Source organism: Vigna unguiculata, chromosome 4, assembly GCF_037176805.1.
Source record: "Vigna unguiculata cultivar grain cowpea cultivar isolate G323 ecotype 2 chromosome 4, ASM3717680v1, whole genome shotgun sequence".
NCBI classification, from domain to species: Eukaryota; Viridiplantae; Streptophyta; class Magnoliopsida; order Fabales; family Fabaceae; genus Vigna; species Vigna unguiculata.
The window spans coordinates 31,835,465-31,859,071 of record NC_140795.1 but is presented as its reverse complement, the minus strand read 5'-3'; the positions used below and the strand labels follow the sequence as shown (position 1 = coordinate 31,859,071).

Sequence of the window (23,607 nt, the reverse complement as noted above, 5' to 3'; positions counted from 1 at the left end):
TATTGTGAGTGAATCTGTGACTGATTATGTGATTGCTAATTTTGTAACTTATTGTGAGTGAATCTGTGACTGATTATGTGATTAATTTAATGATTGATTTAGTGATTAATTATGTGATCGATTTGATAATTGATTGATTTGATGATTGATTGTATGATTAAATTTGTGATTGATTCATATGTCTAATTTTGTAACCTATTGTGATTGAATCTGAGACTGATTTAATGATTGATTTAATGATTAATTATGTGATCGATTTGATGATTGATTGTATAATCAAATTTGTGATTGATTCATTAATCGATTATTGTGGCTAAATTTGAAACAAATCTAGTGATTGATATATCAGTTACGAAATTGGTAGTTTCTTAAATTATATTTCTTTTTTTTTATTTTTGAGAAAAGATAATATATCTTGTATGTATTTATACATATTTGTAACTTTGAAGTATTTTATAATTTTAGAAAGTTAGTCAAAATAATATTAACTGACGATAACCATTAAAATATATGCTTAATATATCTAGGTTAAAATTGTTAGACGAAGATACTGTTAAAAGTGTTATAAACTATAAAGTTCAAATGTAAATATCTACAAAATAAATTGTACTTCGTATTCAAGGTTGAATTCCATCTTGTTCATCAACATTTGCAACATTTTGTTGTTTTATTGAACTTCTCTCTCATTAAATAAAATTCTCTAATCAATATCATCTTTCTCAGTTTCAACTACCTTTACCTTGTTTTTTAATTGTTCAATGTCTTCTCTTATAGCATGGACTAATGATAAAGAAGATTTTTGATATGAGTGATTTCCAACCTCCTTGACGGACTCAAATCCAAGCTCATATATATTGTCTTTATTAATTTTAGCAACTTTACACCAAAGTTGTAATTCATCAAGTGGAGACACTCTTGTTATAGATGTAGATTGATAGTCTTTTTCACATGCACAAGTAAATTTTTATTATTATAATTAAAACAAAATGATAGTTAAATATTAAAAGTATTAAAGAGACACCACTCTTTTGATAGTCTAACATATTATATTTGTGACTTACATCAATATATGTTGTTGATACACCTATGTGTTCTCCATCTTCCTTTAGTGTGTGTGATGAAACAACTATAATGGAGTAAAAAGTTTTCCATTCAACTTTATCTAAGGTGAATAAAAATATAATTTTATAAATGATAACATTCAATAGGAATGCAAACAAGTTTGTGAACTTGAAGCTTAAATAATATGGAACATTAAATCATAATTAGAAATGCATGCCCCAAATGATTCCAAATGTTTTTCTAGGTAACTTGAAAAGTTTGCTATAAATATATAATCATTGAATGCTATGTGCTCACACTTTTGAGTGATCAATAGCTTTTGTTTATCAAAAGCAACCATTATAGAAAAAATCTTTGACAAACTATGTGCTTAAATGTCACTAATAAAATTTTGAGTACTCCTTATGTTTGTCAAAAAAAAGGCAATTTTTTCTTTTTGCTTAATCCTTTAAGCTACAATGTATTACTAACCACTATTCGTTGTAAAGCATTAAGGGAGATGTGGACATACATATCTTGCATCTTGCCTATGTTGCTATTTGTTATTACTTGTTCTTTTTTACAAAATTAAAACACAAAAGCACTGAAAGATCATGTATAATTTGGTTGATGTTGCATATCAAAATTGAAAGAAAATAATTGATTAAAACTAAAGAGTTTATGATAAAACAAGAACTATACATGACTCTAGACACAACATATAGATCATAAAAATTAAAATAACTCAATTAAAACAATTGAACCAATTGAAATGAACAAATACTCAAAGAAAAATAAAAGCACACTCAGTTTACTTAATAGAAATCCTAATGCACACAAATGTTTAGGAGGAAGCAAATGACATTTAACCAATGTTTAAAGATACACTACACCATTTTTCACTTTAAGCAACGAGTAAAATGTGTTGGCTAAAGTTAAAAAAGTGTGGCCTAAACTTTAGGCAACACTTTGGCAACAATTTTGTAGGTGTGGAGGATATGGCTGTGGGCTTAGGTTATAGGCAACAATTTTTGTACTAAAGGCCACAAAAATTTACAAAACTGTTGCCTTATAGTGTTAGAATAGGCCACACATTTTAAATGTTGCCTATTCTTTTTAGACAACACATTTTGAATGTTGTTTGTTGTTTATAGGCAACACATTTTAAATGTTGCTTATTGTTTTTAGACAACACATTTAAAATGTTGCTTCATGTTTAGACAACATGTTTTTAAATGTTGTCATATGTAAATGTCATACCTCTTATCTATCCTTTAGAGAACACTTTTCTAATGTGGCTTGTTGTGTATAGACAATACATTTTAAATGTTGCTTATTGTTTTTAGACAACAAACTGAAATTATAATTATTCATTTAAGCAATTCTTATATTATTTTGTGTTAATGATTTATGTAACAATAATAATTTTACAAAACATGTAATATACGTAATAACGGATAAGAGTTCATAAGCATTAAAACTAAGAGTTAAAAGTAACATATGTTTAGTCCAATGTATGCTAAAACTAAAAGTGTTGTAAGTATTAAAACTAAAAGAGTTAAAAGATAACAAAAGAATTATAACATTTGCTATGTAAAATCTAGAGGTTCTTCAATCAATCATTCTTCCATTTGCTCTGCGGTATTTTCTTGAGGTCCTTGATCAACCTAAAACAAATAAACAAAAGTTGATCAAGCTTTTTAAAATATGATCTAATATGTAAATGAAATAAGATAAACACAAAGTACCTAAATTATAACATTGAATGCAAATTGTTAGCATGCTGTTATACCTGGTCAAAACAAGGAACATGAGTGGAAGCAGATGAACGTGGAGCAATGGCACTATTTTCTTTCCCAAAAGCTAATGACATCATATGTTCTATATCATCCTCATTCAAATCAGGGTTTTGTTGCTTAAGTATGAGTGTCATCATTGTTTCCAAACCTTCAATCCTTTTTGCCACCCCATCTTTTTTCATATCATATCCTTTTTTAATTGCAGCAATTTCTTGATTTCTTTTAAATAATGATGGGGTCACAGTCCTTCCATAACAACGAACCCGACCAGGCTTTTCTTTTCCAAACATTGATTCAAAAGTTTTTTCCACATTTTCAGTTGATGAGTTTTGCATAGATCCTTCAAGCTTAGACTGAAACATATGTATATGTATATACATCAAAGTTCATGATTAAAAAAATGAACTACTCAAACATATATCATAAATTAAAATAAACTTACACTACAAGAAAAAGTATCTATAGTGATACTAATATTCATCACTAAAAATTATAAATATGTCACTAATATCATCTTGTGACAATAATTAAGATGTCACTAATAACTTTGTCACTATTGTACTTGTGACAATATTTTTATATATCACTAAAATTAAAGTATATTGTGACAAAAATAATTATCACTAATAATTTTTTATAATAGTGACAAAAGTACACTATCACTAAAATTAAAGTATATTGTGACAAAAATCATTATCACTAATAATTTTTTATAATAGTGACAAAAATACACTATCACTAAAATTAAATTATATTGTGGTAAAAATAATTGTCATTATAGTAATTTAATGTAATAGTGACAAAAAGACACTATCACACATATACAATCAATCAGTAGTCACTAATATATATTTTATATATAATAAAAATATCAATTAATTGTCACTCTTAATACTCTAATTACTATTATATTTGTGACAATATTTTAAAATTATGTTATTAATTCAAATATTTTAGGATAATTATGAATTATTTTTATAATTATGAATTATTTTTTATAATTATCATTAGAAATTATGTTAATATTTAATTGTCACATTCCTTCCATATCATAATAAATAGACAAATAATTGAAAAGTGTTAAAATAAATAACAAAGAAAATAAATGTACATCAAATATAAATATTAAAATATAAATTATTAATTACATTTTAAATGATAAAAAAACACTATAAATATATACTAATGAATCCAAATATAATACATATGATCATTTATAACTCTATTTCTAAATTAAGTGTTCTTTTTTGTGCATCTTCATCTTGACTTCGAACAAATTGTTTCGCCACACCCTTTGAATGATTCAATTGTATTCTAACACAGAATCAAAGTGTTTTCCTCAAAGGACAAGTTATTTTTCAATTTCTTCTCTGTGCACCTCAATCTCCTTCATCAAATTGTCCTGTAAAATATTGAAATAGAATAATTAACATCATGAATATATCTACAATGCCAAACAATAGCAAAACAATTTTAATCAATTGTATTCTAACACAGAATTAAAGTGTTTTCCTCAAAGGACAAGTTATTTTTCAATTTCTTCTTCGTGCACCTCAATCCCCTTTATCAAATTGTCCTGTAAAATATTGAAATAGAATAATTAACATCATGAATATATCTACAATGTCAAACAATAGCAAAACAATTTTAATCAACTTTAAACTCACCTACAAGGTAATACGACATAAAGATTCAAGATTGGTGTACTTGTAAGTAAATATGAAAACAATGAATTAGGATGACATTAAAGCAAAATATTAACATCTAATGGAAAGAAAATGAAACTGCATATTTAACTTGTTTTATCAATTACCATGAAAAAGAAACAAATAGATTCTATAGTCTCACCATGAGAAAGGAACAATTAGATTCTTGAGTCTCACGTGAAACAGGAACAATAGGTATTTCATAGACATGACATAAACAATTATATAGCGTTACAAATAATTGAAAAAAGAGAAAGAGAAAAGTTAATACCGTAGATAGACAAATTAGGTTCTTCCCTCATGGACATTTGATTAAGAATTTGAGTTGGAACTTCAATATATTTCTCTGTGTGTTGTGGCGTAAGCGTATGAATTAAAAACTGATGCTTTTAAAAGAGGTGAGAACTATGGAAAGAGAAACTGCATACAGTTATACCACAAAAATCTCACAATTTTTGAAAACTAACTCCCTAAATATCTGACTAAAAATCTAATATTACATTAATATTTCAAATTTTAATAAAACTACCTGTCAATTTTCTAATAGCGCCAAATAAAAATTTCTAATAGCGCCAAATAAGAGCGCTTATAATTTTTGTTTAGTAACCGAACTTTCATAATAAAATCCTCATATATTAAACAAACAATTTTATATTTAATTTTTTTTAAACTGTTTGATTTTATATAATAAAAAGTTTAATATTTAATCAAACAAAATTTATAATTATATATCTTTATATTAATATAACTTAATAATGATCATGTAATAATATATCCTAATAACGCTAGCAAACAAATTTTATAATCTTTTTAAAACAAATCAATTATAATATATATATATATATATATATATATATATATATATATATATATATATATATATATATATATATATATATATATATATATATATATATATATATCATAAATAAGAATCAATTTTATTTTTAGAGATATAAAATTAAAGATAAGGTTTAATAAAATATATATAAAAATAAATTTAGTTCATACTTTATAATTAATTTATTAATTTAATTTTTAATTTATTAAAATATTATTTGGTATATTTAATTAAATTTAATAATTTAGTATATTCAAGTATGTAAAATATTGGGTATCTATTGATATTTGAGATATATGCAAATCATAAATTATATGATTTTGAAAATTATTTTAATGTTAAAGACTAAGCTTTTTATTCCTTGAGTAGCAAGAAAAATAAAAGAACAAATTCTTTATCATGCATTCAACTTAGGGTTTTGACACCTAATTCAAACAAAAAGGTTTCTATATATTGTGTTGGTAGAAGAAAATAGAAAACAAATTTTTATCCATTCATTTATGTGTTGACATAATCATGCATAATGTACATATTATTCATCAAATTCAAAAAGGAAAAGAAAAAAATAATTTCTACCTTTCGTATTGAAACTCTGTTCAGTCATACCAATGATTATCAAATCCTTTCTTCAGAAAATGAAAAAAAAAAATGTTTAGTTGGCTCTTTAGGTTAATGATCCTCTTCATTCATATGAAATGACCTATATACCAACCTCAAATTCTTTAAAAAAATATGGTTTCTTTACATACGACCCTCTTTATATGAATTGTCACTAATTTCATTTTGTTCCATTTACATTGAGAACACCCTCTGTGTGGGAATGGTAATCGATTTGCTTGTATCAGGACCCTCTCCAAAGAAATAGTAATTGATCTCTTTATGTTTCATTTAATTCGAGGTCTCTTCTGTTGGAATGGTCGTTTGCACCTAGACTATGTCCATGAGATTTGCCAAATATATTTTTTCAAATCGAGACATTTACTTGGTATTTGTTAGAGCTGTCAAAACGGGTAACCCAGCCCGATCTGGCTCGATTGACCACGGATTAATCACTTAGTAAGTCAACCCAACCTGGCTCACTCATTAGCGAGCCAAAAAAAAATCCAACCCAACCTGGCCCACCACGGGTTGGTGGGTTAAATGGATTGGCTCACAGGCTCACTTAATTAAAAAATACAATTTTTTTATTTCTTGTTTAAGTCAAAACTAGATTATAATTCTAATTAAAATCTAAATAAACTTTAATACAATCCAAATACAAATCAAAATCACAAAAATACAAATTATCTATGTGTTAGCTAAAAAAAATCTAACATGACCCAAAAACAAAGCCCAACTTAACACAAAATACTTATATGACCCTTTATTTACAAGTTGATAAGCCAACTCGGTCTACCACGGGTTCAACCCGGGTGAGCAGGGTTCTAGGTGACCCAGGTAAAAAATCAACCTGTATTGAAATTTGTAAAAAAATTTCAACCCAACCCAGCCTGAACCCATGGTGAGTCGGGTTGGCTCGCGGGTTCCAACTCATTTTGATAACTCTAGTATTTGTCACCAAATCTTCGTAAATAAAGATCATCTCCTTGGAAATGATCTAAGATTATCTAATCCATATTTCAAATGATAAAAAAAAAAAAATTGGGACCCGTTACATGATAATGTACTATCTTTTCGATAAAAAAATCTTATACCTATCAATAGTTGAATATGTAAACTTCAAATTTTAAAAAAATTAAAATTAGAAAAATATGTTAAATATAGACCTACTATATAATTTAGATATTTCAAATTTAATATGTTGAATTTAAATTTAAAATAAATATATTATTTATTAATATCATAGTATAAAAGTATGTACAAATAGATAATTTAATGTATTAGTGAAATTAATTTTATAAATATGAAGTGGCGTAGTGGAAATAGAACTAATTTTTAAATAAAAGAACTAGAGTTTAAATTTAAAATAAAACAAATTTATTATTATTTTTAACCATTACCGATAATATAATGAAAGTTAATATTATATTTTTATACAAAAAATAATTTTGTCATAATAACTATGATATTTTGTTGTTTTAAATAAAATTTAAAAAAAACGGTTACATATATAAATAATGACAAATTTTTATCTCTATCACTATTAATTATATTGTAAAAAAACAGTTATTTGTGACATATATATTTTGTCATTTTTAATAAATTTTTTGTTTCAAATTAAAAGATAATTATAAATTATGAATAAATGGTGACAAAATTTATATTTATTATTGTATTAACCACGTTGTGACAAAATGAAAATAATATCTACTTATAAAATAAAAATATGTTACTCATATCTGAACAAATAAGAATTTAATATTTTTTAATATATATATATATATATATATATATATATATATATATATTTATTTAATATTTTTTAATATATATTATTTTAAACATAGGAAATAAATTTGTTATACATTATTATTATTATTATTATTATTATTATTATTATTATTATTATTATTATTAATGAAACAAATATTTTAGTATTGTAATAATTAATAGTTTATTACTAATAAAAATAAAAACTAAATTATTAATATTTAATAATTTATATATTAATAATAATTTTATTTAATAAATTTTTTAATATAGTTTTTGTGACATTTTTTTTATTTTATCACTATTATAATTAATAATTGTGACAAATAAAAATTTAGTCACAACTAATATATAAAAAATGACAAAATTTGTATTTGTCACTAAATTTTTGTCACTAAAATTCATTTTTGTTGTAGTGTTACAATAGTATCCAATGTTTCTTTGTCCACTGCTTTTCCTTTCCTACAAGGATGACCTTAGCGAGTTTTTATAAACATTTCAACTCTACTGACTTCTTCTCCATCCTTTTTCCCAGTACTCTATATGAATTGAAAATTAAGCCTTCAACTAATGAGAATCTCATTCTAACAAGTAATATAACAAAATTCTCAAAGTCTCATTATAAATGACAATGCATGCTTTCTCATACTTAATATAACAAATTAAGTGGTAACAGAGTTTTTTGGTTTCAATCTTTGGAGTTGACATAGGATTTTATGTGCTTTACCTCACTTTTATAATACTTCTCTTGGATTATCCTTTACCGACCAAGTTACCTAACACATAATTTCTGTTAACATTTAAGAACAATCATGTGTGCTCGCAACAAACTAAATTTCACGTAAAGACTTCTATCATTTTTCCCATTGGTGATTCCAAAACCATTTTTCCTATTCAAGTATAAAACTATAATCATGGTTTGTGTTGTTGTGTTGTAATTAATAAATCATCCTAAGATCAAACAGAAGAGGAGGACTGTGTTAGTCAATTGAGATGATGACAATTGATGACCTTATTTTTGAGGATTTGGAATTTGCCAAAGTTGAATGACATGGTGTGATTCATAAAATGCACTATGCATTGGAGTATCTCTTTACAAAAACGTCAATAACATATTGTTAGGTAAGTGAACCATTATATCAAAAAAACTAGGTGGAAAAATCATCTCCAACTGACAAAGTATTTGTACTACTTCTGCTTCTAAGTAATCCATATCTTGCAAATGTATAACCTTTTGACATATAGAGTGAAAGAATGACCCAAATCGAATTAGAGGTTCAGCCACTATATCAGGCATAGTGCTTTTTATTGCCACTGGCAATAAGTAATGCAACATGAAATGTGCATCATGACTCTTATAACCAGAGATTTTCCTATTATTAACATGCACACATTTTGAAATATTTGATGCACTCCCATCTGGTAATTTGGCAGTCTTAAAAACACCACAAAAGCTAGATTTCTCATGAGCATTCATTGTAAAACAAGCTGGTGAGTACTCTACCCGACCTTTACCAATCTCTCTTGGATGAAGATCATTTCTTATTCCCATGTTTTGCAAATCATAACGTGCATTAACATGATCCTTTGTCTTCCCTTGAATATCCAAAAGAGTACCTAGAATGTTATCACATATGTTTTTCTCAATGTGCATCACATCAAAATTATGACGTAATTTATTTGTCGCCTAGAAAGGCAACTCAAAAAAGATTGATCTCTTTTTCCATGGACCATTACTTAACTTTTTTCCATTCTTTCCAAATTCATTGGCAAAATCTTTTAATATCTCTAGAATTTTTGTCCCTTCTAGCATGTGTGGTGTAGACTTCAGCTCTTTTTTTCCATTAAAAGACTTCTTATTAAATCTCCAACGATGGTTCACTGGTAAAAAGACGCGATGATCCATATAACACATCTTATGGCTGTGTTTTAGGTAGGATGAATTAGTGTTGTAATTGCAATATGCACAAGCTAATCTTCCTTTTGTGCTCCAACCAGACAACATAGCATACCCAGGGTAGTCACTAATTGTCCATAGAAGAGCTGCATGCATTTGAAATGTCTCATTTTTTGAAGCATCATAGGTTTGTACTCCCAACTCCCATAACTCTTTCAACTCCTGGATCAGAGGTTGAAGGTACACATCAATATCATTTTCTATTGATTGTGGTCCAGGAATCAACAACGATAACATTGTATATTCAGGTTTTATGCACAACCAAGGCGAAAGGTTGTACACAACCATCATGACAGGCCATGTGCTATGAGATATGCTCATGGTTCTAAATGGATTAAAGCCATCACTAGCCAGACCAAGTCTTACATTACGCGAGTCAACAGAAAAATTTTCATGAAGGCCATCAAAGCTCTTCCAAGCTTCACCATCAGCAGGATGTCTCATTTTTCCATCCTTTACTCGTTCTTCTTCATGCCACCTCATTAACTCAGCAGTCTTCGAACACATAAACAGTCTTTGAAGTCTAGGAATCAATGGAAAGTGTCGCAATACTTTGGCAGGAACTTTATACTGATATTTTGGGCCATCAACCTCAGAATTGGCTTCAGGAAATTCTTTACATCGTGAAGATTTACAGATACTACAAACATTTAAATTCTCATTGTCTTTCCAAAATAACATGCAATCTTTTGGACATGCATGAATCTTTTTATAATCAAGACCTAAATCAGTAATCATGCTCTTCGTTTTGTTGAAAGATTCAGGAATATTCAAGTTAGGCATGGCCTCTTTTAGTAGTTGTAAGAGGTCAGTGAATGAAGAATTGCTCCAACCATGAAGACACTTTAATAAATATAGCCGAATGATAAAAGATAAAGTGGAGAAGCTTTCACATCCAAGGTAGAGTTCTTGATTTACATCATTAATCAATTGGTAGAACTTTTTAGCTTCATCGTGATGACCCTCTTTGCCTTCTTTTTCTTCTACCACATTTCTAAATGTATCATACAATAAGGCATTAATATCATCATGTGAATCTTCATTATATATCATGTCTTCATCTTTACTAGTGGGAAAAGGTATTTCTTCTCCATGATGGACCCAAAGATCATACCCTTCAAGAAATCCTGTGATAATTAGATGTTCGTAGTGTTGACATGAGAAGCCAAGGTGGTTTACTTCTTGAAGATTTGATGAAGATTGAATGAAGCTCTTTTGAACTATCTTGAAGCCATAAACATTGGAATGAAGCCTACATTGATGAAGGAAAGGAGATTTGATGATATCCATGGTCATCAAGGCTGAAACATGTGCTCTCCATGTAATTACATCATTAAGAAAGTGTATTTGTTGTTTGTAATTCATATTGTAGACCTTAAAGCATTAATAAGATGTAGTTTGGTCTTTGGTGTGTTTTTAATCTGTTGAATGGTTTTTCAACAGGTTAAAATGTCTCTTTTAATTTGTTGAATGACTTTTTAACAGGTTAAAAGGTTGGCTGCAGTAGTCTTAAACTGCAACAAATTCAATCAGTTGATTTAGTTTTTAATCGATTGATTTCACTTAAGTTAAGTAAAATCAAACGATGGATTTGAAAATCAACCTGTTGAATTTCGTAACAGTTTGACTATAAAAGCTGTGACTTTCGAAGGAGAGGTCTGTTGATCATTTTAGAGCACGATTTGATTTTGGAAACTTGTGGAAACTCTCTCCTTCGTGATCATAGGTGTTGCAGCTGTTGAAGATTGATCTTGGATCAATTCTTGAAGCTTTTGGCTTGGTTTGAAGCTTGGAAAAAGTGGTTTGTGGTAGGCAAGGCTGTGCTACCACTAAGGTTTGATCTTTCTCAAGCTTTGTGTGTGTGCCTGGTGGTTTTCCAGGTCTGCAAGAGGGTTCTTGCTGTGCTGGTGTGATTCTTGTGTGATTCAAGAGTCTTTTGTGGTGTTTTTGCATATTTTGGAAGTGTAAGGGTGGATTCTTTGTAAAACTTTTGAAATAGTGCAAAGTCAAGCTCAGGTTGTCTTGACAAATTGGATGTAGCTTAGGTTTGAGTGGACCAGTATAAAAATTCGTGGTGTCCTCTCTTCTCTAACCTTTCTCTCTTGCATTTTCATTTTAAAGTTTCAAGAACTTGTGCTTTAATCATCTTTTTCATGTTTTTGCATGTTTTTATAGCATCTGAAGCATTGAGCATGTTTGTATAATCATTTGGAACTGATCTTGATCATTCTTGAGCATTGTTTCTGGTTTAAAATTCAAATTCACATTTCTGCATTTTTCCCAGTATTTCAGTCGACTATTTTTCAGTTTCAATCGATTGATTATACCAGAACAGAATCTGTTTAGTAAAATCAATCTGTTAACTCTGTTTTTGATCGACTGAAAGTGTATAATCCAATATTGTTTGCATCCTAACTTGGTGATCTATTTGATTCAATTAAAAGAGGTTTTTAGCCTGCAAAAATAGCCTAAAGTTTTTAACTAGCCAATTCAACCCCCCCTTGTTGGCTTTTCAACCATTTCAAAACTAACAATTGGTATCTAGAGCAAGGTACTTGAAATTTGATCAAGTAAGGTCCTAGATCTGTTTTGAACTACTTTAAATGACTGAAAACAAGTTACCCTTTGGTGAAGGTGCCTCAATTCATAGAACCCCTATGTTTAGCGGCATTAATTACCAATTTTGGAAAATTAGGATGAAAATCTTTATTGAGTCAATAGATCAAGGGATATGGGATGCAATCATAAATGGACCATATACTCCTAAACATATTGTTGATGATGTGCAGGTTAATAAGCCATGGACTCAATGGAATGAGGAAGAAAGGAGGAGAGTCCAATATGATTGCAATGCAAAGAATATCCTCACTTCATCTCTCAACATGGATGAGTTTTTTCGTGTTTCACAATGCAAGAGTGCCAAGGAAATGTGGGAGGTTCTTGAAGTGACTCATGAAGGAACCAATGATGTTAAGAGAGCTAGAAAGCATGCCTTGATTCAAGAATATGAGTTATTCAAGATGAAACAAGGAGAATCCATAGCGGATGTGCAAAAGAGATTCACTTACATAGTCAACCATCTCATAGGCTTGGGTTAGGAAGTTAAACATCAAGGTGCTAAAGTGTCTTGATAGATCTTGGCAACCAAAGGTCACGGCTATCTCAAAAACAAGAGATCTATCCACTTTGACTACAGCTGCATTGTTTGGTAAGCTTAGGGAGCATAAGATTGAGATGCAAAGGCTTAATGAGCTTGAGTCAAGTGAGAAAAAGGTCAAGAACATAGCCTTGAAGACTAACACCAAGAAAAATGAGGAAATTGAGGATGAGGTGGCTGAATCAAGTGAAAGTGAGAACTTGAATCTCCTTGTCAAGAGGTTTGGTAAGTATCTCAAAAGGAAAGGTATCAAAGGTAATCCCAAGAGGTATACTTCCAAACACAATGAATCAAACTCTTCTAATTTTACATGTTATAACTGTGGAAAACAAGGACATATCAAGATTGAATGTCCAAATGCTAACAAAGACAAAGAGAAGAGTGTTGATAGGAAAAAGGAGAAGAAGCCAAAGGAGAAACATGCATACATTGCATGAGAGGACAATGATGATTCAACAACAAGTAGCTCCTCACAAGATGAGAGTGAAGAAGCCAACTTGTGTCTCATAGCTGGTTATGAGTCATCTTCCTCAAGCCAAGTAAGTTCTATAGACTTAAATGACTATAATCAATTGTTGCATGATTTTGAAGAGTTGCATAATGAAGGAAACAAGATTTCTGCATTAAACAATCGGTTGAAAGGCTTAAACAATTGGCTGGAAAACAAAGTTATTCAACTGGAAAAAGAAACAGCTGATTTAAAAACTGATTTTGAACATTTGGAAATTATTTATAGTAATTCAACCGACTGTTTTAGAAATCAATCAGCTGAAAGATCCTGTGAAAACTGCACAGTTTTGAAAAATCAAGTGAAATACCTTATAAAAACCTGTGCAAGGTTCACAAGAGGAGAAGCAAACTTAGAGGTTGTTCTTGGTTCACAAAATTGTGTGTTTGGCAAAGCTGGACTTGGTTTCAATCCTTCTTTTCAAAAGAAAACCAAGAAGTTCTCTAGTTTCTTTTCTAAAAGCATGCCAAGTGACATGCCATTCATTTCATGCAACTATTGTATGCAAAAAGGTCATGTTATTAAGAGTTGTCATGCTAGAAAATATGATGTTCCTAAAGGGATTATGAAATGGATCCCAAAAGGATCTAGAAAGGCATAACCATGATGGACCCAACCTATCAAAGGGTACCAAATAATCCAAATATGTTTTGCAGGTCATGAAAGGTGATAAGAAAGATTTGTGGTACCCTGATAGTGGTTGTTCAAGACATATGACAGGAGATAAAACCAAATTTGCAAAGTTGGAGTTGAAGGAGGAAGGGTTTGTAACCTATGGAGACAACAACAAAGGAAGAATCCTTGGAAATGGAGTCATAGGCAATGGATCCTCTTTCAACATCAAGAATGTGCTGCTGTTTGAAAGACTCAAACACAATTTGATAAGTATAAGTCAACTATGTGATAAAGGCTTTAAATTCATGTTTGAACCAAATAGTTGTTTGATATATGATGCACATGGTAGTATTGTTTTGATAGGCAAGAGAGTCAATAATATATATCTACTTGACTTGCATCATGCATCATTTAGCATCCATTGTTTGCTTACAAAAGAGGATGATACTTGGTTATGGCATAGAAGACTTTGTCACATACACATGCAACATTTCAATCGGCTGAATAGAAAACAGTTGGTTGAAGGACTATCAAAACTCAAGTTTGAGAAGGATAGAGTATGTGAAGCATGTCAAAAAGGAAAACAAACTAAGGTCTCTTTTAAACCCAAAAATGTTGTTTCAACTGAAAGACCTTTAGTGATGCTTCACATGGATCTATTTGGTCCATCTCGAACCATGAGTCTTGGTGGCAATCTTTATGCATTAGTCATTGTTGATGATTTCTCTAGGTACACATGGACTTTGTTCTTAGCTGCCAAAAATGACACTTTTCATGCTTTCAAAAGACTTGCCAAGATGCTTGAAAATGAAAAGAGTTCCAAGATAGTGTCTATTCGAAGTGATCATGGTGGGGAATTTCAAAATGAAAAGTTTGAACACTTTTGTGAAAAGCATGGTATCAACCATAATTTTTCTGCACCAAGAACACCACAACAAAATGGTGTTGTTGAGAGGAAAAATATATCACTTGAGGAGCTAGCTAGAACTTTGTTGAATGAAAACTCACTACCTAAGTACTTTTGGGCTGATGCAGTCAACACTGCTTGCTATGTCTTAAATAGAGTGTTGATTAGGCCAATTTTGAAGAAAACCCCTTATGAGCTTTTCAAAGGGAGAAGGCCTGTTTTAAGTCACCTAAAAATATTTGGATGTAAGTGCTTCATCTTAAATAATGGCAAAGAAAGTCTTGGCAAATTTGATGCAAAAGCGGATGAAGGTGTTTTTCTAGGCTATGCTACACAAAGTCATGCATATAGAGTCTATAATAAGAGATTTATGACTGTTGAAGAGTCTATGCATGTTGTATTTGATGAAACTAACCCAAAATTGCAAGATCAAGTGTCAAAGAATGTAGATGAGGAAGATATACTGCAGGAGCAGATTTCTGCTGCAAAAAAGTCCACTGCTACAGGAAATCAGTTGGCTGAAAAGGAAAAATAGTCGACTGAAAAAGCTGCAGACAGCAAATTGCCCAAGGATTGGATCCAGCCTAGAGATTTATCAAAGGACAACATCATAGGTGATATCAAACAGGGAGTATCTACTAGACGTAGGATTGTATTTTGTGAACATGTTGCATTTGTATCTCAAATTGAACCTAAGAATGTGAATGATGCTTTGAATGATAGTAATTGGATTGTGGCTATGCAAGATGAACTCAATCAATTCACAAGAAATGATGTGTGGTTTCTAGTGCCTAAAACTAATGATATGAATATAATTGGAACCAAATGGGTTTTTAGAAACAAAATGGATGAAGATGGTAATATAGTAAGAAACAAAGCTAGACTAGTTGCTAAAGGTTATAATCAAGAAGAAGGCATTGATTTTGATGAAACTTATGCACTTGTAGCTAGGCTAGAAGATGAGATTACTCTTAGCATATGCTTGCATGTGTAACTTTAAATTGCATCAAATGGATGTGAAAAGTGCATTCTTGAATGGTCTTCTAAATGAAGAAGTGTATGTATCACAACCTCCTAGATTTGAGGATCATATCTATCCTAACCATGTTTTCAAATTGAAAAAGGCCTTATATGGTTTAAAACAAGCACCAAGGCAATGGTATGAAAGGCTAAGCAATTTTCTTTTATCAAAAGGTTATGCTAGAGGTGCAGTGGATAAAACACTCTTCATTAGAAAACATGGTAATGATGTTATACTTGTTCAAGTGTATGTTGATGATATCATCTTTGGTTCAAATAATAACACATTGTGTGAAGAGTTTGTTGCAGCAATGCAGGGAGAGTTTGAGATGCCCATGATGGGTGAGCTTGCCTACTTTCTAGGGTTGCAACTCAAGGATGGAACATTTTTAAATCAATCAAAATACTGTTTTGACTTGTTGAAAAAGTTTAAAATGGAGGATTGCAAAGAAGCCGCCACTCCAATTGCAACAAATTGCCTTATGGATGCAGATGAGGCTGGCCAACCAGTAGATTCAACCAAATATAGAGGGTTGATTGGGTCTTTGCTCTATCTTACAGCAAGTAGGCCAGACATTCAATTTGGAGTATGCTTATGTGCTAGATTTCAAGCAAATCCTAAGGAATCACACTTTAAGGCTGCAAAAAGGATTCTAAAGTACCTCAAAGGAACAACCGATGTTGGTTTATGGTATCCATGTGATTCTAACATATCTCTTAGTGGTTTTTCAGATTCAGACTATGCAAGGTGCAAATTGGATAGGAAAAGCACAAGTGGTACTTGTCATTTGCTTGGATCAAGTCTAATCTCATGGAATAACAAAAAGCAAGCTTGTGTGGCACTTTCCACAGCTGAAGCTGAATATATTGCTGCTGGACATGGTTGTGCACAAATCATATGGTTGAAACATCAACTTTTGGACTATGGTGTAAGCCTAAGTAAGGTACCTTTGTATGGTGATAATACTAGTGCAATCAACTTAACCAAGAATCCAATACAACATTCTAAACCAAGCATATAGAGATTAGGCATCATTTCATTCGTGATCATGTTCAAAAGGGAGATTGTGAAATCAAATTTGTTAAAACTGAAAATCAATTGGCGGATTTGTTTACAAAACCATTGGCTAGAGATAGGTTTAACAAGCTAAGAACTGAACTAGGTATTTTAGACATCAAGAATGTGGTCTGATGTGTTTGTAGTAGGGATGGCAACGGGGCGGGGCGGGGACGGGTTTCACTATCCCATACCCATCCCCGTAAAAAAAGTTCATCCCCATCCCCATACCCAAACCCAACGGGTATCAAACTTTTATCCCATCCCCATCCCCACCGGGTAACGGGTATAATCTTGTACCCATACCCATACCCGTTTTCTTACTACTTTAATATTAATTTTAATTAATTTTTATAAAATAATAAAAAATTACGGTAAAGGAAACATAATATTATCAAATATTCAATATTAGGAGTATGGTTATATTAGAATACCAAATAAAATTTAATGAGAACCAGAATATTTATTAAATTTGCAAACATTAATGAAACCTAGTTGATAAATTTTAAAAATATTTTTAAAAAAAATATAAAAGGAAAAAAAAATTCTTAAAAAAATATAAAAGGAAAAAAATATTTAAATTAAAATATATTTTAAATGTTTGTTTACTTCAGTTTTTTAAATTATAATGAATCTATTTTTTATACACTAATAAAAGTTATAATACATCACTTGATTAAAATAACGCAAAGAACAAATAATAAATATAATAATAAAATTTTAACATAAATCTTGTATCTTTTAAACCACAATATATGTTGGATGGTGGTAAAAAAATATTCATAGCAATTACATTAAATTTTTATATTGTAATAAATAAAAATTATTTATACAATTATAGTGAAAAAATTAAAGTATGATTGTAATGAGTTAGAAAATAAAAAATAATTAGATAAAATTTATCGAAATAGTATTCTATATGATGAAAATAAACAAAAAATAAAAATATAAAAAAATTAACAAATGTGTGTCTTATAAACAATTTGGAGACTATTGGAAGAAATCACACAAATGAAAACAAATATATAATTAAAGGTATGATAAGATGAAAAATATCTTAGAGATCTAAGAAAACTTTTCAAATATCAACATATATACTCAATGTTTGATAAAAAAATGACGCAAAGAACAAATAATAAACATAATAAAATTTTATCATAGATATGGTATTTTTTAAACTCCAATATATGTTGGATGGTGATAAAAAAATATTCATGACAATTACATTAAATTTTTATATTGTAGTAAATAAAAATTATTTATACAATTATACTGAAAATATTAAAGTATGATTGTAATGAGTTAGAAAATAAAAAATAATTAGATAAAATTTATCGAAATAATATTCTATATGATGAAAATAAACAAAAATAAAAATATTAAAAAATTAACAAATGTGTGTCTTATAAATAATTTGGAGATTATTGGAAGGAATTGCACAAAAAAAACAAATGTATAATTAAGGGTATGATAAGACGAAAAACATCTTAGAGATCTAAGAAAACTTTTCAAATATCAACATATATACTCAATGGTTGAGAAATAACAAAAATTGTTTTAGTGAAACAAAAGAGTTCTTCTAATGAAACAAAAATTAATAATAATAAGTAAAGAATTTTTTTTATATTACCTAGTAAATGAAATGTTTATGCTATTAAACACTTAAATTGAGAGTATTAAATATTCTCATGTGAAAGGAAAATATACAATAAAAAAATATTAAAAAATAATAGAAATATTCAAATGTTAGACATAAATTTTTTTTAATTGACATACATCATTTTAACATAATTACATAAAGGTTGTGATAAAATAAAAAATATATTGGAGATGTGAAATGAGTTTCATGACAAACCAAATATTTAGAAGAAATAAAAAATAATATATATATATATATATATATATATATATATATATATATATATAGGGTTACTTAATTAATTGTAAATATTGTAATAATTTAAATGAGGATGAGGATATGGCGGGGACGGGTATTATGGCAGGGATATATTCATCCCCATCCCCATCCCCATACCCAATTGAAAAAATCGGGGATTCCCCATACCCATACCCATACCCAGTCAATGCGGGGATTCCCCGTCAAAACGGGGACGGGTTCGGACAATACCCACGGGGACGGGTTTGTTTGCCATCTCTAGTTTGTAGTATGTTAATCTTATGTACTCATGCATTGGTTTCATAAAAATCTGTTGCAGTATGCAAAAATTAAAAACTGTCATAGTCAACCGGTTGATTATGCATTTCAACGTGTTAATTTCACTTAAATCTGCCTCTGTTTGCAAAATTCATAATCTGTCAATCTGTTGTTTCTGTATTTCAACATGTTTATTTCACTTAAACTGCCACTGGATGATGAAAAATTGATCTGCTATAATTTTTGATCTTTTGTTTTCATAATTCAGTATGTTGATTTCATTAAAACTGAATCTGGAAAAATGAAGTTCAATTTCACGATTTTCAATCGATTGATTTTCAAAATCAGTCAGCTGATTTCACTTAACCAGATTCTGTTTTTAATCTCTGATGCACTGATGCTGGTTTAGTCGACTGATTTTATTTTCAACGTGTTGATTTTACTTAAACTGTACTTTTACTCACGAATTGAATTGTTAAGCTGACTCTGTCAAAGCAAGCATCTTTTTGTCAGGTACTATCTGCTCTTAATTGCCCATTTCATCAGCCATGTGTTACTTTTACTGAATTGTTTGACCAAAAAGCATTCTTGTGTACAATTCCAATGTGCATGCAGCTCACATGATCTGAACTGATTGATTCTCTCATAAAAACACATTGAAAACATCATGAATGCACGAGATACTGTTTTGGACTGCATTAAATTGATTTGGGTAACATAAAACGAATTAATTAGAAAAATCTGCACCATTTAATCAACTGTTTCTGAAAATCAGTTTGTTGAATTATAAATACTGCACTTGTGTTGCTGCATTTGCATCATACATCTCTTAGAAACAGCCATACCAACACTCCACTCCTGATGAGCTACCCAATCATACATCATGCCTCGTCGTTCTCAAAGAGCTACCCAATCTGATGATGAGCACTCCACTCCTCCTACTCCAAGGTCTCCAAATCATGAAAGTCATGGGAGAATTGAAGCATGGTTTGAGGATCATAAGGACAACATTCAAGTGTTTCTCATTGAGATGAACAAGAAGCAGATCAGTATTCCTAAGGTGCTGAGGTTCTCATGGCTAAGGACTGAAGGCTTTGAGAGCCTATTCCAACAACTAAAGCATCAAAAGTTGAAGTCCTTCCTTGAACTTTCAGGGAAAATATATCCAGACTTGGTGAAGGTGTTTTTCACCAACTTAGAGTTCAAAAATGATGTCCTACTGTCCAGCATCAAGGGTGTTCAAATGGAGATCAACAAGAGGGCTTGGAAAGATGTGGTTGAACTCAAACCAAGGGGTGTGCAAGTGAGAAAAGGTGAAACTAGGGTTGTTCTAGAATTCAACAAGATGCAATACTATGGCCAATGCTTGAGGAATCCTATTGCTGAAATCAAACACTTCCATGTTGGTGGTCTCAAGGTGGATCAAAGGTTACTTGGTATGATTGTCACAAAAATCCTTGTTTCACGTGGTAGCAACCATTCAACATTGAATGAGGGAGATTTGATACTCATGTACTGCATTCAACACAACATTCAAGTGGATTGGATCTATGTGTTTCGTGATCACATGCTCAAGGCCAAGAGGCTCACGGATTTTAGACTTCCATATGTGGTTTTGGTGTCTAAATTCATTGAATACTTTGGTATTGATGTAGAAGATGAGCTAGAGGAGTCAACTGGACTATTGAACCATACCTCCAACCAAAATCTACACAAAATGAGCTTTATCAAGGTGGGAAATGGATGGACAGCTGCTGGAGCTGTTGTTGGTGGTGCACATGACCATGAAGACGGTCCAAGTGGTGCAAATCAAGAGGAAGAACCAACTACTGGACCCATGGACTTGATTCCCTGCAATCCTCCAGAAGATAGAGGCCCTATGTACTCACATTTTGAGAGGATGGTGTTGAACTAGCTGCATGAGCTCAATGTGTCTCAACATGAACATCACAACTATTGCAATGAGAGGTTCAATGCATTGGATGGCCAAATCCATGATATCCATGATATGCTCCACTCATTCCAGACCAGAAATGACCCTCAGGATGACTGAGTGTGGTGGTTGTTTAGGATCATGCATTGCATTCTTGTGTTTGTGATTTTTCAGTTTGAGTTCTGTCAGTTTCAGTTGGTTGTTTTTCATTTCAGTCGGCTGATTGCATCAGCTTTATGCATCTGTTTTTTGATTTCAGTTTCTGTTGGTTGTATTTAATTCCATTATTAATCAAATGATATGTAATGCTTGTCATCTTTATGCATTTGTTATGTTTGATGAATCCAAAGGGGGAGAAAAATTGGAAAATTGGAAAGTGGATAATTGATCACATTAAACTAAGCATTAAAAATTGGAATCAATAATCAAATATGAATTTGAACCCATATTATTGATAGGGGGAGCATGATCACAGTTGTATACTTCCTAGCTTGTGTGTATTGCTGTTGTAAAATGTGTTTCAGGTTCACAAGCTTCAAGCTAAGGCGTTACTTCATCAATTGGTTTCCAAAAAAATGGAAGAAGCATTTTGCAATGGAAGATAGAAGAGGATAGATGGAATAGAGGTTGGCTTCATCAAATCAGGGGGAGATTGTTGACATGAGAAGCCAAGGTGGTTTGCTTCTTGAAGATTTGATGAAGATTGAATGAAGCTCTTTTGAACTATCTTGAAGCCATAAACATTGGAATGAAGCCTACATTGATGAAGGAAAGGAGATTTGATGATATCCATGGTGATCAAGGCTGAAACATGTGCTCTCCATGTAATTACATCATTAAGAAAGTGTATTTGTTGTTTGTAATTCATATTGTAGACCTTAAAGCATTAATAAGATATAGTTTGGTCTTTGGTGTGTTTTTAATCTGTTGAATGGTTTTTCAACAGGTTAAAATGTCTCTTTTAATCTGTTGAATGACTTTTTAACAGGTTAAAAGGTTGGCTGCAGTAGTCTTAAACTGCAACAAATTCAATCAGTTGATTTAGTTTTTAATCGATTGATTTCACTTAAGTTAAGTAAAATCAACCGATTGATTTGAAAATCAACCTGTTGAATTTCGTAACAGTTTGACTATAAAAGCTGTGATTTTCGAAAGAGATGTTTGTTGATCATTTTAGAGCACGATTTGATTCTGGAAACTTGTGGAAACTCTCTCCTTCGTGATCATAGGTGTTGCAGCTGTTGAAGATTGATCTTGGATCAATTCTTGAAGCTTTTGGCTTTGTTTGAAGCTTGGAGAAAGTGGTTTGTGGTAGGCAAGGTTGTGCTACCACTAAGGTTTGATCTTTCTCAAGCTTTGTGTGTGTGCCTGGTGGTTTTCCAGGTCTGCAAGAGGGTTCTTGCTGTGCTGGTGTGATTCTTGTGTGATTCAAGAGTCTTTTGTGGTGTTTTTGCATATTTTGGAAGTGTAAGGGTGAATTCTTTGTAAAACTTTTGAAATAGTGCAAAGTCAAGCTCAGGTTGTCTTGACAAATTGGATGTAGCTTAGGTTTGAGTGGACCAGTATAAAAATTCGTGGTGTCCTCTCTTCTCTAACCTTTCTCTCTTGCATTTTCATTTTAAAGTTTCAAGAACTTGTGCTTTAATCATCTTTTTCATGTTCTTGCATGTTTTTATAGCATCTGAAGCATTGAGGATGTTTGTATAATCATTTGGAACTGATCTTGATCATTCTTGAGCATTGTTTCTGGCTTAAAATTCAAATTCACATTTCTGCATTTTTTCCAATATTTTAGTCGACTGTTTTTCAGTTTCAATCGATTGATTATACCAGAACAGAATCTGTTTAGTAAAATCAATCTGTTAACTCTGTTGATCGACTGAAAGTGTATAATCCAATATTGTTTGCATCCTAACTTGGTGATCTATTTGATTCAATTAAAGGAGGTTTTTAGCTTGCAAAAATAGCCTAAAGTTTTTAAGTAGCCAATTCAACCCCCCCCCCTTCTTGGCTTTTCAACCATTTCAAAACTAACACGTAGGTCACATGTCGTCTAGCCCAAATACAATTTTTCCATTTAGCACATGGGCATAAAATCTCACGTCCTTGAGGTCTTCCTCTTGTGTAAGCAAATTCAAGAAATGATTCAACACCCTTTATATACTCATTACTAATCCTTGGAAATTTTGTCCACTCCTTATCCATCACCTTTAATGTAATACATAAGAAATTATAGTTTCATTAAGCAATTAATAATTGAAAATAGTATTACATGAATTAAAATTATAGTTTTATTAAGTGGCAAATAATCTATAAAATAAAGTTAAACAATGGTTCACTTATGACTTAAAACAAAATTAAGCAAAAACGTTTCTAGCCCATAAACATTCACTAAAACTGCAAAAAAAAAAAAAATACTAAATTGGAAAAGCATAAACTAAATCAAAGTTTTGGTTCCTTTTCTTATCCAAGAGATAATAAGGCTCAAGGAAATATATTTATACACATAATTTTTTTTGTAAAAAAAGTTTTATTAGTAAG

The 23,607-nt window shown here is 30.6% G+C and overlaps 1 protein-coding gene and 1 long non-coding RNA gene across 2 annotated transcripts; both read right to left on the bottom strand.

Annotated features, from left to right (window-relative positions):
- Positions 1 to 3,948: 3,948 nt before the first annotated feature.
- LOC146887033 (uncharacterized) lies at positions 3,949 to 5,097 on the bottom strand. Its single transcript, XR_014994517.1, has 2 exons — positions 4,818 to 5,097; positions 3,949 to 4,416 (listed from the first exon to the last, which is right to left on the bottom strand). It is a non-coding gene; the product is annotated as an uncharacterized LOC146887033 (long non-coding RNA).
- Positions 5,098 to 8,913: 3,816 nt separating this feature from the next.
- On the bottom strand, positions 8,914 to 23,271 carry LOC114180629 (uncharacterized). Its single transcript, XM_028066931.2, has 2 exons — positions 23,108 to 23,271; positions 8,914 to 10,864 (listed from the first exon to the last, which is right to left on the bottom strand). Exons 1-2 carry the CDS (start codon positions 23,269 to 23,271, stop codon positions 9,445 to 9,447), a joined length of 1,584 nt encoding a protein of 527 aa, XP_027922732.2. The 3' UTR covers positions 8,914 to 9,444.
- Positions 23,272 to 23,607: the final 336 nt, after the last annotated feature.